The 14399-nt window shown below is 45.8% G+C and overlaps 1 protein-coding gene across 5 annotated transcripts in view; it reads left to right on the top strand.

Moving 5' to 3' along the window:
* Window positions 1–14399, top strand: part of Prkce (protein kinase C epsilon) — a 515277-nt gene that overhangs the window by 299136 nt on the left and 201742 nt on the right. For all 5 annotated transcript variants that reach the window (XM_085690953.2, XM_085690952.2, XM_085690954.2 and 2 more), the window contains one exon: window positions 13278–13437. In XM_085690953.2, coding sequence (XP_085547079.1) covers window positions 13278–13437 — 160 coding nt within the window. The remainder of the gene's footprint in view (window positions 1–13277; window positions 13438–14399) is intronic.

The raw sequence follows: 14399 nt of genomic DNA, 5'->3' as shown, positions 1-14399 counted from the left end.
TGATGTCTTCGGTCTTTGAAGAAGACAAGACAGGTTAGGCATTATTTAGGGCTAAGCGACCTTATGTCAGCGGTCTTCAGACAGCGACTCCTCAAATGATGAGCTTGTCTACATGGAGAGCAAAGCAGACGGGACCCAGAGCATAAGACAGCAAGGAGATCAGGTAGCCAGTGAAAGCAGAGATGCCAGGCCTCGGCCTACATTATTTCTCCTCTGGCCATCTGCAAGCCCAAGTGGGGAGTCAGCGGTTGGCTGCCTCCCTGGCACACAGCAGGCGCTCTGGGGGCGGGTGTAGAATCTGGGTGTTCTATTCATTGGCACCTGTCTCTGTTTTGTGGATATGTTTTTCAGTTCACCATTTGCTGTGTTCTGTTTGTCACCTACTCACCCGGTAGCTCAGCTCCTTAGCAGATGCAAGATGCTGACTTCGGGAATTCCTTGGGACACCTAGAGACATCTTACTTGACATCCTCTGGAAACTCTCCCTGGAGACACCCGGGCTACCTTGACTGTGGGGCTCTGAGAGGATTTCCCATTTCTTAGCAAAGGTATTTCCAGTGACTCCAGTGGTCTGGGAAACATGGACAACCCAAGGCAGAGGCCCCTAAACTGTCCTCGGCCCCAGGCCTATCCACATGTCCTAAGACCTTGTTGGATACAGATTATCTGACTCTAAAGCAGACCTGCTGAACAGAAAGCTGAAGGGGAGTGTCCATCTGTTTCAAGAGGCCTGCAGTTCTCAAGTTCCAGACCCAGAGACCTAGCGGGGTATATGTGGTGTGTGTGTGTGTGTGTGTGTGTGTGTGTGTGTGAGAGAGAGAGAGAGAGAGAGAGAGAGAGAGAGACAGAGAGAGAGAGAGACAGAGATAGAGACAGAGAGAGAGACAGAGAGAGGCTTGTATTTCCTTTATCTGCTGAGACAGATATTTAATACTAGAGAGAACTAGTCTTGAATGAAAATAGCAATTTAGAAAATGATCTCAGCCCTCCACCCCTGCCAGTGCCCCTCTCCCACATGGGGAGAGTTTTGGAGCACACAGCGTGTTTGTGTGTCTCCAGTGGTTCTGGGCTGAGACACAAACAGTTCTCTACCTCATTTCCTGACACACCTCCGTGATGTTGCCAAAAGAGGGCTGTACATACCAAGTAGCTGAAAACTGGCGGTTTGCCTACACCGAAAACTCAACACCACGACCAAAGGCATGTCTGGCAGGTGTATGCTATCAAACATTGCTGAAGAAAAGTAATACTTTGCCAATATCGAGCTGTGTCCATGTCGTCTTTACCCTGGAGATATCCAAAGCACGTGTAATAAGATGTGACATGTGCCTGCCCACAGTGACGTTAGTCCAGATTACTTTCCCTCCTGCAGCTTTGTTCTGCAGGATTCGAAGACTAAATAGTTTGGGCCATCTACTTTAAACATGAGCATGCACGGAAGTAGGAAATACCCATGAAGGGTTAATATTAGCTCGAGACACATGGCCAAGACTTGTAGAAGAGGAAAGAAATGCATAGAATTTGTTTGAGCAGGATTAAAAAATAACAGGGAGTGGTAACCTCACAATGTGCTGTAACATGAAAGAACTCTTACACTTGGAAACAATTGAATGCCAGGAAGTATATGCACTTACTGTGTTATTGTGGGTCCTTCATGGGTTATTATGTTCTTTAGAGCTGTGGATGTGGTTTTTATTTTGTGAAAAGACATTTCAATCACATTGAATGGAAGAAAAAAATACAAGTAATTTTGAGCTATAAGTAGACAGATTGCAATGTTCTCTTACCTATTGTTGTCAGTACTTGGGTGTTTTATTCAATTAATAATGATTCGAAACACTAATGTAAAGGAGGACATGAGGGTGAGGATGGGGAAAGGATGCAAAAGAAACCTGAAGAATTTTTTTCCTGGAGTAACTAACTGTCTCTCTGAGCAAAGGACAGCAAGCATTTGATGTAGCTCATTAGATGTTTAATGGGTGACTATCAAATTGAAGAGTAAAGACTCCCGGCACTATGCAAATTCAAAGAAGAGAGGATCCCTGTGGTCTGCTCTGATGAGAAAAATTTTCAGTGCAAGAGAGATCTGTTAAAGGTTGGGAACAAATTCACACAGGGGGAGAGTGAGACCCCTGTGTGGGAAGGGAGGAGGCACACTGTGGTGAGAAACTGGGAGGGAGCATGGGGCACCAAGACTTCCAAAGATGATCCTGGGGAGACTCACATGAGTGAGGAGTGAGCGGGAACCACAGGAGGAAAAGCCAGTTATGGAGGGAAGTAGGCCTGGCGACTTCCACCCAGCTTCTGAGGACAGTCTAGTCTGCTGAGCGGCAGGCTGTCTAAATGCCTCAGATGTTTCTTTATGGTCACCCGGCAGCTCAGCCTCAGGAGCGGCCCCTGACACAGGCAGGACCGAGAACGGAAGTGGGTCCTCCTTCCTTCATTGTTTTCTCTTTTCTTCCCTCTTTCAAAATGAACCATTTAATTTGCATACAGTAAAATTCACCCTTTCTGGCAAATTAGTTCTGTGTTTTGACAAACCTGTGCAGTCTTGTAAGTTACCACAACAAAACATGGAATCCTTTGAACACCACCCCCTCCCAATTTATCTGTTTGTCTTTTACATTTCTTCGTCAAACCCTCTGCCTGCCACCAGCCCCTGGCAGGCTCGCCAATGCCTGTTACTTTGATTTCTCCAGGATAACAATGCACTCAGAAGCCTGCATGTAGCTTTGTGACCCTCCTTCCCCCCATTAGCATTTGTGATTCATCCTCATTTTCATTTCTGCTCCTTATTAGTTTGTTTCTGTTGCTGGGAGGCATTCCAATACATGGATGTACGTCAGTACTTCCAGTGCGTGAATGGACATCAGTCCTTCCAATACATGGATGTACGTCTGTTCTTCCAATGCATGGATGTACGTCTGTCCTTCCAATGCATGGATGTACATCAGTCCTTTCAATGCATGGGTGGACATCAGTCCTTTCAGTGCGTGAATGGACCTCAGTCCTTCCAATGTGTGAATGGACATCAGTCCTTCTAATATGTGGATGGACGTCAGTCTTTCCAATGCATGGATGGACATCCATCCTTTCAAGAGGGATAGTTGGTCTTTCCTTTCTTGGTGGTTGTAGATAGAGCTACTACAAATATCTGCTTATAGTTTTGGGGGTGCATGTAACTTTTCATGTACTTTGAATAAATGTGCAAAGTAAGCTTGCTTTATTTGATTTTATAAGATACTTTACAAAGTGAAAAGAGCCATTTCGTGTCCTGACCAGCAAGAAGAGGTTGAGAATCATCCCCCCAAATCTTCTGGTCAATGACATGCCAAGTTTCAGTAGCTCTTGTGCAGAAATTAACCAGAGTGCTCCTTGGCCACAGATAAGGGGAAAGGATTTTGAGTTTTTAAATGCACCAAGTCCTTTGATGCAGGAGGAAGAGAGTCACCCTGCACTCCTGGGTGGGCAGCAGGGAGCTTAGGAAGTTGCTTCTAACATATCCTTGACTGGGCTGCTCCCTGGAGACCTTAGCAGCTTCCCTGTGGAGGAGGTGAAATGGCGCCCACCTTGTTTTCTCAGTGATTCAGAAGAACCAGAGTGTGACACACATGAGCGCCTGATGCTTTCACCCCCAGGTCTAATGGGACAGTAATAGGATTTGATCTGAGCTTTGCTACAGACATGTTAGCTGTAGAGGACACTCAATCCTGGGAGCCTCAGGACTGACTGCTGGCTGTCCCAGAGAAGAGACAGACTCTCTTCATGGCTACGTTGATGTCCACGAGTCTGGCAGGCCACCATGGCTGCATTTGTGTAATCTTGAGCTGCGTTCCCTGTGTGAAGCTCTGCTGGAAGGCATGGACTCCTCTGCTCTGCAGCTCAACAGTTACCTTAACTTCTTTCTACCCTTTATTTCTTTTCTTCCTACTCCTTAGCTTACTATTTTTCTATTACCTTTTATTTTTTCTTTTAATCTCTGGTGTCTAAGATTAGCCTTCCTTCTTAAGCTGGCCAACAAACCCCACCCTATCTGTTTCCTGGGAACCCTTCCCTGCCTCTACACCAGTTTTGAAGAAGCCATGCTTTTTTTCCTTTTAAATTGGGGGTGGCATGGGAATTGGGGAAGACAGCCTCACTGTTTTATCTTTGGCTAGCCTTGAGCTCACATTGATCCCCCGTCTCACCTCATGGGCTTTATGTCATTATGCTTTTTTAAAATTATTATTATTTTAAAATTAACGAGAATTTAAAATTTCCTCAGCAAAGAAGCAACTCAAGGAAAAGCACAAGTTAATTCCTTGTGGTTTAGGGAGTGGGGCTAGTACTTAATTTTTGAAAGCTCTTTGGATCCACAGGGAGACAGGGAGGGGTTATCTGTATGTAAGAGGGAGGGAGATTTAGCTCACTGTACTTCAACCTTTGAGCTCTGCCTGTTACAGCTGGATCCTTGGAATGGTGGACTTTAGCAACGGGGTGGGGGCGGTTCTCAGTAGGTAACCTTGTAAGTCTTTGGGGTTGTAGTACCCTTGACCCGGAAAGGCTTGGTAGTGAGTTGAGGAGGAAGGAGACATCTGAGCCTGTCCCTTACACAGCTGCCAGCTAACCAACCCCTAGGGACAAGTAGACACCCAGCTAGGATATATGGCACTGGATTCCTCAGGTTGGCTTTGGCATCACATTAATGAACGTGAACAGTGGGCAGGAATCGACCCGTGTGCATAACCTTCACAGTGCTGAGGTATGCAATATTGGACAAGTTCCCTGTCACCCATCCTGGACCTCTGCTGGCACAGCAGGGACCGGGACCCTCCCATGGCAGATATCCAGCTTGGTCCATTTCCCAGGCTGACGGCCTGGCGATGCTTTTATTCTTTTCATCCCTCCTGGGGATAGTGACTTTTATTGGACACCAGAAATTCCACTATGACTGTGGCATATACCTGAGCAGGTAAAGGGAGGAACACAGACAGAAGGCAAGCCAACTTCCTGCTGAAGTGATCTTTCTCTCTGCTGCACTTGGCACTATTCACCATAGGCCCTGGGGCAGGGGTGTGTCCGCCTCATTTCCCACTGTCCGACAGTTGCTTGTGTCAGTTTATACCGGGCTGTACCTTCCACTCTGTCAGCCTTCAGTGTCTTCATACATTGGGTTTTACCCCCATGGAGAGTATTTACCAGCTACGGTTTTGTTTCCATGACTGGAGAGAATTTAAGTTCTGCTGTGAACACAGCAAATGTTATTCAGAAAGGAAGAAGGAAAGGGTTTCTAGTGAATGCGAGACCAGTGCTCTCCTGATGAGATGACACACCCCGAGAACCGGGTAGCCCCTCCCAAGCCATGGCTTCCAGACCTTCTGATGAAAGCTTTGAGTCTGGGAAGATACACACAGAGCTATCTCTCCCAAGAAATCAGCTCCTGCTTCCTCTTTCCTGTTTTGAACATGAAGGGGGTTTTTAAAAATGTATTGTGTGAATACAATATGTAGGGAATATTCTTTGGCACCACATAAATATTTACTTAATACTTAAAACTCACTGTCATGAAGCATTTGTTCATGTGTAAACAGGGTCGCCCATTTTTCTCATGGACAATAGGAAGTACCACTGCTTTCATGCTGCAGGACTTCATTTGGTTTGGTGTTTTTTGTTTGTTTTTTTTTCAACTGACTGACGTTGGAGTTTTGTTTTGTTTTAGCTTAACGAGTCCATATACCCCAAGCCAGGGAGCTACTGAAGGTAAACTGAACTGAACTCCCAGAGGTTGTGATCTGACGTTCCTCAGGCCCGGACCTGACTTGGTCCTCATTCTGGTGACTTCCACCTGGCAGGGACGACTTAAGTTTTGTTGAGCCCAAAGTTTGAAAAGGAAGTAGCATTGCAATGGGAAGGCATGGCAGTTGGAAGCTTGAACTGGTTATGTTGTATCCACAGTCAAGAATCAGATGAACGCCTATGCTCAGCTCACACGAACCTCAGCCTAAGGGATGGTATCATCTAGATTGGGGGTGGGTCATGCCCCTTCAGTTAGGCTTCACTGGAGAGACCCTCAAAGATATATCTAGAGACTCAGATACTCCTGTTGGGTGGTAAGGTAACCGTCACAGCCCTGCTCCTTCCAATCTAGTGTCTGAGCTGGCCGTGGTGTCTTCCCACTCTTGTTAGATTAAAAACAAACAAACAAAAATCGAAAAACCAGAAACCTAAAGAAAGGAATGACTTGTATAGAAATGTCAAGTTTGCAACAAAGACAAAAATCTAGCCTATGCCCCTGACGTCTGCTTCAATCATACTGCACAAAGGGGAGCCAACGGCAAGAACTCAGGAGAAGGCCTGCTTGAAGAACAGCCCCTGATGCCTTAGGGCTAACCCTGTAGTGAGCAGTAACAGCGGTGCCCCTGGCTGACCACCGTGCCTGTGGTCCATTGAATTTGGCAGTCTCTCCCTCACACAGCCTGGAAGTACCCTGGAGTCCAGAGCCTGTGAATTTCCTGTTGGGTTTTCTTAAAGTAAAAAACATCTCTAGAGGACCAGTGTTGAGGATGCCCGTGGCCTCACCTGGGAGGTAATCTTTCCGTTGTGTGTGGAAAGAGATGTGGCTGGTTAGCGAGAGGACAATGAAGACGTGACTCCTTCGGTGACCTGCCTGCCAGCAAGAACAGCATAGTGCTTGGTGACATGCCTGCCTCTTCAGGAGTCTGAGTACTCTCCAGTCTGGAAGGAAAGATCATCCCCACCAAGGAAAGGGGACCGGGTAGATTTGTTTGCACAGGGTAGTAGCCACATGGTGTTCTTGGTATCACCTGCTTGCAGCCGCTTATAAATGGTTCTCCATGTTGGAGGGTGCTTGATATTTACTGTGAAAGTTCCAGGAGTTTGAAATTTATGGGGTAATTGGAGGATGTAGAACACATGCCTGGAATGCACTGAGGTTTGGACTTATCACAGATGCCGACATGTTTAGCTTGTGTCTTTTCGTGGGTTCTTGTTCTGTCTTGCCAGTCGGGTTCTCTACTCCACAGTTTCACAAAACAATCATATTAAATGCTAGCCTTTCTCTTACTTTTGGGGACCCTTTCTGCTGAGTGACATACAGAGTCATAAAATGAGACATCTGAGAACTGCCTGGGTCCTGTAGTCAAAGGGACAGTCACACGAGCTAAGTATGGTACAGTGTATCCAGAGATAGCAGTGAGCATCCTTCAGAGAGCTAGAGGTGTTAAGGGATACCTGGGGTTACTTGTCAATTTCCCAGGCTACGGGCCTGGGGATGTTTTTGTTCTGTGTGTCTCTCCTAAGCATAATGACTTTTTCTGGATACCAGAAATTCCATGGTGACTCTGGCTTGTCACTGAACAGGCATGGAACTGAGCAGGTAGTAGAGAGGTGCCGACTTCCTTTTTGACTTTGCCCCCTTGTGGCCAAAGTAGTGCACACCTGTGATCTAATCTGGAAGTAAAGGATTGATTGTGCATTCAAGGCTACAGGAGCTACAGAGCAAATTCCAGAACTGCCATGAGCTATGTAGCAAGACCCTACCTATGAATTAGCAAGCAATTCATAGAGCAAAGGATGGAGAAATGAGTGAATATGAAGTTTGTTCTGTTTCCTGTTCTCCAAGGCCCCTTTCTTCTGCTCAGGTCAGGGAGACAGCCAACCACTAGAGAGCCATTGCGTTACTTGGTGATTTAGGCAGAGAAAAAAACTTTAAAAAGAGTCCCGAAGAACAATTTTTTTAGACTATTATCCTATTAGACTATTTAGACTATTCTGGCATGGTGTGATTCTTTGCTGGTACCCCAGCCTGTTGGTTGATACAGGGTCATGGTATAGAGAGTGCATCATGCTTTCTTCTTTTCTCATGTTGTTTTGGTGTTTGCACATGGTTTTGAATTGCTAAAGATTCAAATCTAAAGATTTGAAATCTAAAGATGGATGTAACGCATCTTTAGACCATTGTCTGAGTCTAAGACAAGTTATTTCTCTTTGTTGGCTCCTGTAGCCGTGCGGTGGGGATCGGTAGGTCATGCTTAAATAGCTTTTGTTTGTATTCAGTCATTTACTTAGCGCTGCTTCCTAAGGAATTGCCAGGTCAGATTTCATTGCGGATATATTTGTGTTTGCTATGCATTCTAATATCGCTCTCTGAAAATGTATGTCCTCTGCCATTTCCTCTAGTAGTGAACGAATAAATTAGTTTCTTCATAGTAACAAATATCATTTTAAAACAAAGTTGTTGTTTTATTAGGTATGAAATTGTATACCCATTGCATAGTAATAACATTATGTTTTGTATTTAAAAAATTCCTAGTAAAAGTGTGTATTTTATATTTCTCCTACAAATATTTTACATTTACATTTTTGAGAATCTCATATATGAGTTCTGTGTTTGCATAATTTCCACCCCCTTCTCCCCACTACAGCTCCTCTCATGTTTTCTCCCTGTTCCCTCTCAAATTCATGATATCTTCTTTAATTATTAATCCTACACAGTATGTGTGAGTGTATGAGTGTTGTGTGTGAGTTTGTGGTATGAATATGTGTTAGTGTGTGTTATGTGGTGTAAATGTGGGTGTGGTGTGTGTGTTAAGTGTGTGTATATGTGTGTATATGTGGTGTGTGTACATGTGTGTGTGTAGTGTATGTATGTGGTGTGTGGTGTGTGTACATGTGTTGTGTGTGTGAGTATGTGGTGTGTGTTTGGCATGTGTGGTATGAATGTGTGTGTGCATGTGTGTGTGTGTGGTATGTGTGATATGAGTGTGTGTGTGTGTGTGTGTGTGTGTGTGTGTGTGTGTGTTTAAAGCTGACCCACTTGGGATTTGACAACCTGTCAGGGAACTTGTCCCTGGGGCGGATGATTCTCCTTCACATAGCAGCCAAGATTGCCTGCAGCTCTTAGTCTAGGAGTGAGGCCTTGTAAGATTTCCCTCATCCGTCCCGAGATGTCAGCTGGTGTTGTTTCTGTGCAGGTCTTGTTCAGATGACCTTGTTGTTATGATTTCATGGGTGCAGCTTCCTGTAATGGGTTGAAGACACTGTCTCACTATCTTAAAAACCAGCAACAATACCAAAAAAGTAAAATATCTTTTTTTCTTGGGAAATAAAGACTGACATATTTAGGAATGGTGTCACTCTGTTTACATTTCCAAATGGTTCATTGGATTACATGTACTGTATATCGTAATATATCATTATGTTAATTATATATACTATAAGGTAAAATATTAATATATCATATCCAAATGGATGTGTATCTCTCACTTACATATCTGTCACACATGACGTGTACACATACACACACACACACACACACACACACATCTGTTGCATGACACTTTCCCTGGAGAAGCATAAACAAACATCTATTCACCACAGATAAAGAACAGAACACAGACCAAAGTAAGGAGTGCTTAACCGAATGTGGTAAGGCCTTACAAGTAGCAATGACTTAAAAGCAGTTATATCACCCAAATCCACCCCAACATGGGTCATAGGTCACGAAAGTTGGAACCCTGGAACTCACCTCACAACTTACAGGCAGCCTGAGAAGTTGGGGAGTTCTTTTTTCAGGCAGCTCAGTTGGTTTGAACACCCTTCCAGACAGCTGGTCTCATCTGAGGATTTCTTTTAGTGGTGTTTACAGTTTCTATACACTTGCAAAAGAAAGTCATAATGTTTCTGCTCAGTTTCAGTGACTTTCTGAAGCTTTTGAATTGTTTACTCTCTAGTTTAGCAAGCTTCCCTGCAGGATGGAACATTTTACCTCCCCTTAGAACATCCTGTATCGTGTGTGTGTGTGTGTGTGTGTGTGTGTGTGTGTGTGTTCACTGTGTAGCCTTGACTTGTCAGAAGTTCACTGTGTAGCTGTGTAGACCAGACTGGCCTTGAACTCATAAAGGTCCACCTGCCTCAGCCTCCCAAGTGAATGGGTAAATACACCTGGCTAACCATCCTGAATCTTAATGGGCTTCCCTTCCAGTTGGAAGGTTTTATCTCAGAGGAAATTGATACACTATGCATCGCCCCTACCATAGGAGCTAAAATTTATTTTTTATTTACTTTTGTGATAACCTTTAATATAGGAGCCACACTCTCGGCAAATGCTTCAGTGTATAATACAATATTGTGAGCAAGAGGAGCATGCTGTAGACAGACATCTAGGTCTTACTTGCTTTGAACCTTGGTACCGTTAACACCACCCTGATTCTGCTTCCTTCTAAGCTCTGCTCTCTGCTTCTCTAAGTGTGACTGTTGATGAGTCCTTGGTATGTGGTGTTATGGAGTCTGTGTTCTGTGACTGGCTTGTTTTGCTTAGCATGGTGTCCTTCATGCCTTTTATCCCAAATGGCAGGGTTTCCTTCTCTGTGTGATCCTGTAAACCCGCCTTTATGGGTTTACCACATTTCTCCACAGCTGGCCAATCATCAGTGGTCATTTGGTTGTCTTGGCAATGCAGACAATGCTTACATCCATCAAACCTGGGCGCTTCAAACTTCTGATTTCCATTCTCTGGGGTGTAGATCGAAGGCTGAGGGTACTGGATCATACAGCAGTTCTCTTTTTAAAGTTTTAGGGGATTTACTTACTACTTCAGACAACACAAAAGTTTGCTATCGACTCAGGTCTAGAGAAAGCCTCTAGCTCAGTTCTAGCTTGATGTCTTATAGGGAAGTTACACAATGTCTCCAGTAAGAGTCCTATCAACTCGTGCTGGTGAGCAGCCAAGAGCGAAAACAGAGCCTCTGGCTTCCCTGACCAACAATTGATTAACTCTCCAATACTGGAAATTTTGTTTAATAACCCATAGTTTTAGGAGTAGTATTGTCCAGTCATGCATACTGTCCTCCCCTACCCCAAGTGTATACCTTTTTAATTGATTTACAAAATAGTAGGTTTCACATGGCTTTTTCATACATCCTTCTTTCTGATTAACCCTTGGACCCTCATCCCTTGCCCCCATCCTCACACTTTACTCTCAACTTAAGTTTTTCCAGCTGGCTTGCCCTTCTACTTTAATACAGCCCATGTTCTACCTCCCTCTTCCCGGAAGACATCCCCATTTGCAATAGCATCTTTCTAGTTTCCTGATTACTACAGAGACTCCAAGTTGAACGGGGTCCCATTCTGTAGCCCAGGCTGGCCTTGAACTTACAGCCACCCCCTTGCCACCATCTCCTGGGTGGTAGGAGTTTAGGCCTGAGCCTCCATGGCCTGCTGTCTCCCCATACACTGGCGTAAAATCCAACTTAAAAGGCAAGGCAGATGTGCGCAGGAGATGAAGTAATAAAAACATTTAAGCAAGTGCCGTTCATACGGACCCCAGTGTGCAGGTGTGACCCCTGGCTGCATCTTGACGTGCATAGACGCCTTCTTTCCACTTACCTACATGACTTTATAATGTCCCATCAGTATCCATGGCCCCTCCCAGGGGCATCTGAAAATAAATGCAGTTGTCCTCATTGGTTGCCATATTTCCCCTCTAAATCAGAGTGAACAGAGTTCGGGACATTTGATTAAACTACCAGTCTTCTCTGCAGAAAGCTGAGAGGGGAGGCCCACAGGGAGACTCTACCACAGTTCAGGCGGACTTCCTTGGAGAAAATTGAACTTCTCATCTTAAACTGAAAACTGAGTTTTCCAGGATGCAAACAACCGGCACACTTGCAAATACGATTGTGCCTTAGGTGCACTGGGAGCTGGTTCACTGCCTTAGTGGGTTCTGCGGTGAGGCTTCTGGATGAAGTACAGGGCTGTGCTCTGTCGTCTGTGGGTTTTGTTTCGTCAAAAAGAATCTCCATCCCGTGATGCCAGGATTGGGATTAGGTTCTGTTGATCTGGTTTGTCACAAATAATGCCGGCCACATAGATTGGATTTTTAGTTATTTACTTTCTTCTTATGAAAACAAGGGGATGCTCAGGGCTAGTGAGATGCCCCAGTGCATAAGGGAGTCTGACGCCAAGTCTGACGCCCTGTGTTCTGTCCCCTAATCTCCTGTGTACACTGTGACTGTGCATGTACACGTGTGTGTGCACACTCACACATGCACATATATACGCACCAGCACCAAGAGATCTCTGTGTGAAGTCACCAGGGGTGTTCCTGTGAGACCTGGTCAGCGGGTTAAGGGCCCTGCATGTGGCAGGGTAGGAAATGATAGGCTCTTTTCATCAGGAGGAGCTGATGCCACAGGGAATATTTGGAAGCAGTAGTCAGCAGTTAGCAAGAAATCCCAAGGAAGCTGAAGACCAGGAGGTACAGCAGGCAGAACCCGACTTCATCATCTAGAGCTGTGTTAGTTCTGCAGCCTCCAGAGCTCAAGGCAGGGCCCCCAGTGAGCGGCGACCAGGCCACCTGGGTACTGTGGCTCCCTTGCACACCTGAGCATTTGTTCCCCGGGATCACCTTCTCTCCCCTGCCTTCAGGGACCTAACTCAATGCTCTTCTCTCAGTGCTCTGAGCTTCGGAGGAGCACTCTGCTTTCACAGTGGTGTACTCCCTCCCTCCCTCCCTCCTTTCCTTCCTTCCTCCTTCCTTCATTCCTTCTGACCTTTGCAAAGGATCGATTGTTCTAATCTGAAGGTGAGGGAGAAGGGAGAAGTTAGACTTATTAGACAGCTATGACTCAGGGCCGGGCAGCAAGTCAATAGGGATTCCTAGCACCAGCCACACCATGTGCTCAACAGCATGACCCCATTTATTGAGAGGTGCCTACAGAGACTCATGGCAAGCGATTGGACACCTTTTTAAAAAATAGTTTATTTTATTTTATGTGCATTGGTGTGAGGGTGTCAGATTCCCTGGAACCTGAGTTGGAGACAGTTGTGAGCCACTGCGTGGGTGCTGGGAATGGAACCTGAGTCCTCTGGAAGAGCAGCCAGTGCTCTTATCCACTAAGTCACTTCTCCAGCCCCTGGATCTGATTCTATCTTTCCAAGCTCACACCTCCTAAAAGTTTGCTAAGATTGAACATTAAACACTTTGATCCCCTTGACTCTCAAAACGTGTAGGTTGGGCAAAGGGGGCATGAAGAAATGGGATGGCTGGGAGAAGAGTCTGGATTGGGGTGGACTCTGAGGACATAGGCAGACGTGAGAAGATGTACGGGAATTCGGGGTTCATCCCCCTGGTTGCTCCCTTCTAGCTGAGCACTGAGCCTCCTTGGAACTCTCAGCCCCTCTGGCAGCAGAAAGGCTGCCTCCCACCCAGCCGACCCCTGCCAGTGTTAAGGTGCACTAACCCACGGGATCTCCTTTCTGCTTGTATCTTTCTGCAGCCCCTAAAGACAATGAAGAACGAGTGTTCAGGGAACGTATGCGGCCGAGGAAGCGGCAAGGGGCTGTCAGGCGCAGGGTCCACCAGGTCAATGGCCACAAGTTCATGGCCACCTACCTTCGGCAGCCCACCTACTGCTCCCACTGCAGAGATTTCATCTGGTAAGTTCCTTTCTCCTGACAACTTCTGGTTCTAGCTTCTCTGTGGTGAGAAGGCAGGGGTCAGGTGTGGGGTGGGAGAGGGTGAACCTCAATCAATAGCACTGATGTAAATGAATGAGGCTTTCTCCTGGGCATGGTGGTGCATGAATGTGATCCCACCACTTGGGAAGCAGTGAGTTCAAGGCCAGCCTGGTCTACATAGCTGTTCCAGGTCATCAAGAGCTACACAGTGTGGAGAGAGAGAGAGAGAGAGAGAGAGAGAGAGAGAGAGAGAGAGAGAGACACTTTCCCATGAAAGCAAATAATGAATGAAGCGACATTCTTGCAGACAGAAGCATTGTGTTTGAATTTGGAACAAAGGAACAGTTTCTCTAATAGAAGTCAGGTGTGCTGTGTGTTACCATTCGGAGCTCTTTCTATGGTAATTGGGTCGTCTTTGTTTGGGGCTCTGATTTTGAAGTTTAAAAGACAGACCTCAATAAGGAAAGCCTTTTGCTCTCCCCGAGTCTCATCAGAGCACGCGACGCTGAGATCAGCCGTGGGGAAGTTGACAGAGACAGCAGAGGTTTTTCTTAATAAAACAGCTGGCATGAGGGTGTGGGATTTACATGTCTCACAGGAATTAGATTCTGAGATTTTTTTTTTTACAAAAGTGTATCTTACTGTGCATACTTTTAAAAAGTCCAAAGAAGCAGACGTTTCAGCATATTCTCCGAGTTCTTTGAAGCTGGAGCAGAAATCAACGTACTTGAATCCCCTGAGGAGAGCCAATGAGGCCAAGTTTCAGTGTGAACGTCTGAATTGGGCTTCTACGGGACCATTGGGTTCTAGAAGTCATTGAGCAAATCACTGAGGTTGGCCTGGCCACTTGAAGTGATGCAGTTTGCCAGCCCTGACTCCGTGTCCCAGCTCTGCCATTCCTGGGTGGGTTATGAAATGAGTGGACGGTCTCACTGGCCGAG

Source organism: Myodes glareolus, chromosome 6 (assembly GCF_982192425.1).
Source record: "Myodes glareolus chromosome 6, mMyoGla1.1, whole genome shotgun sequence".
In the NCBI taxonomy this organism is placed as follows: Eukaryota; Metazoa; Chordata; class Mammalia; order Rodentia; family Cricetidae; genus Myodes; species Myodes glareolus.
This window is presented reverse-complemented; position numbering and strand designations above follow the sequence as displayed.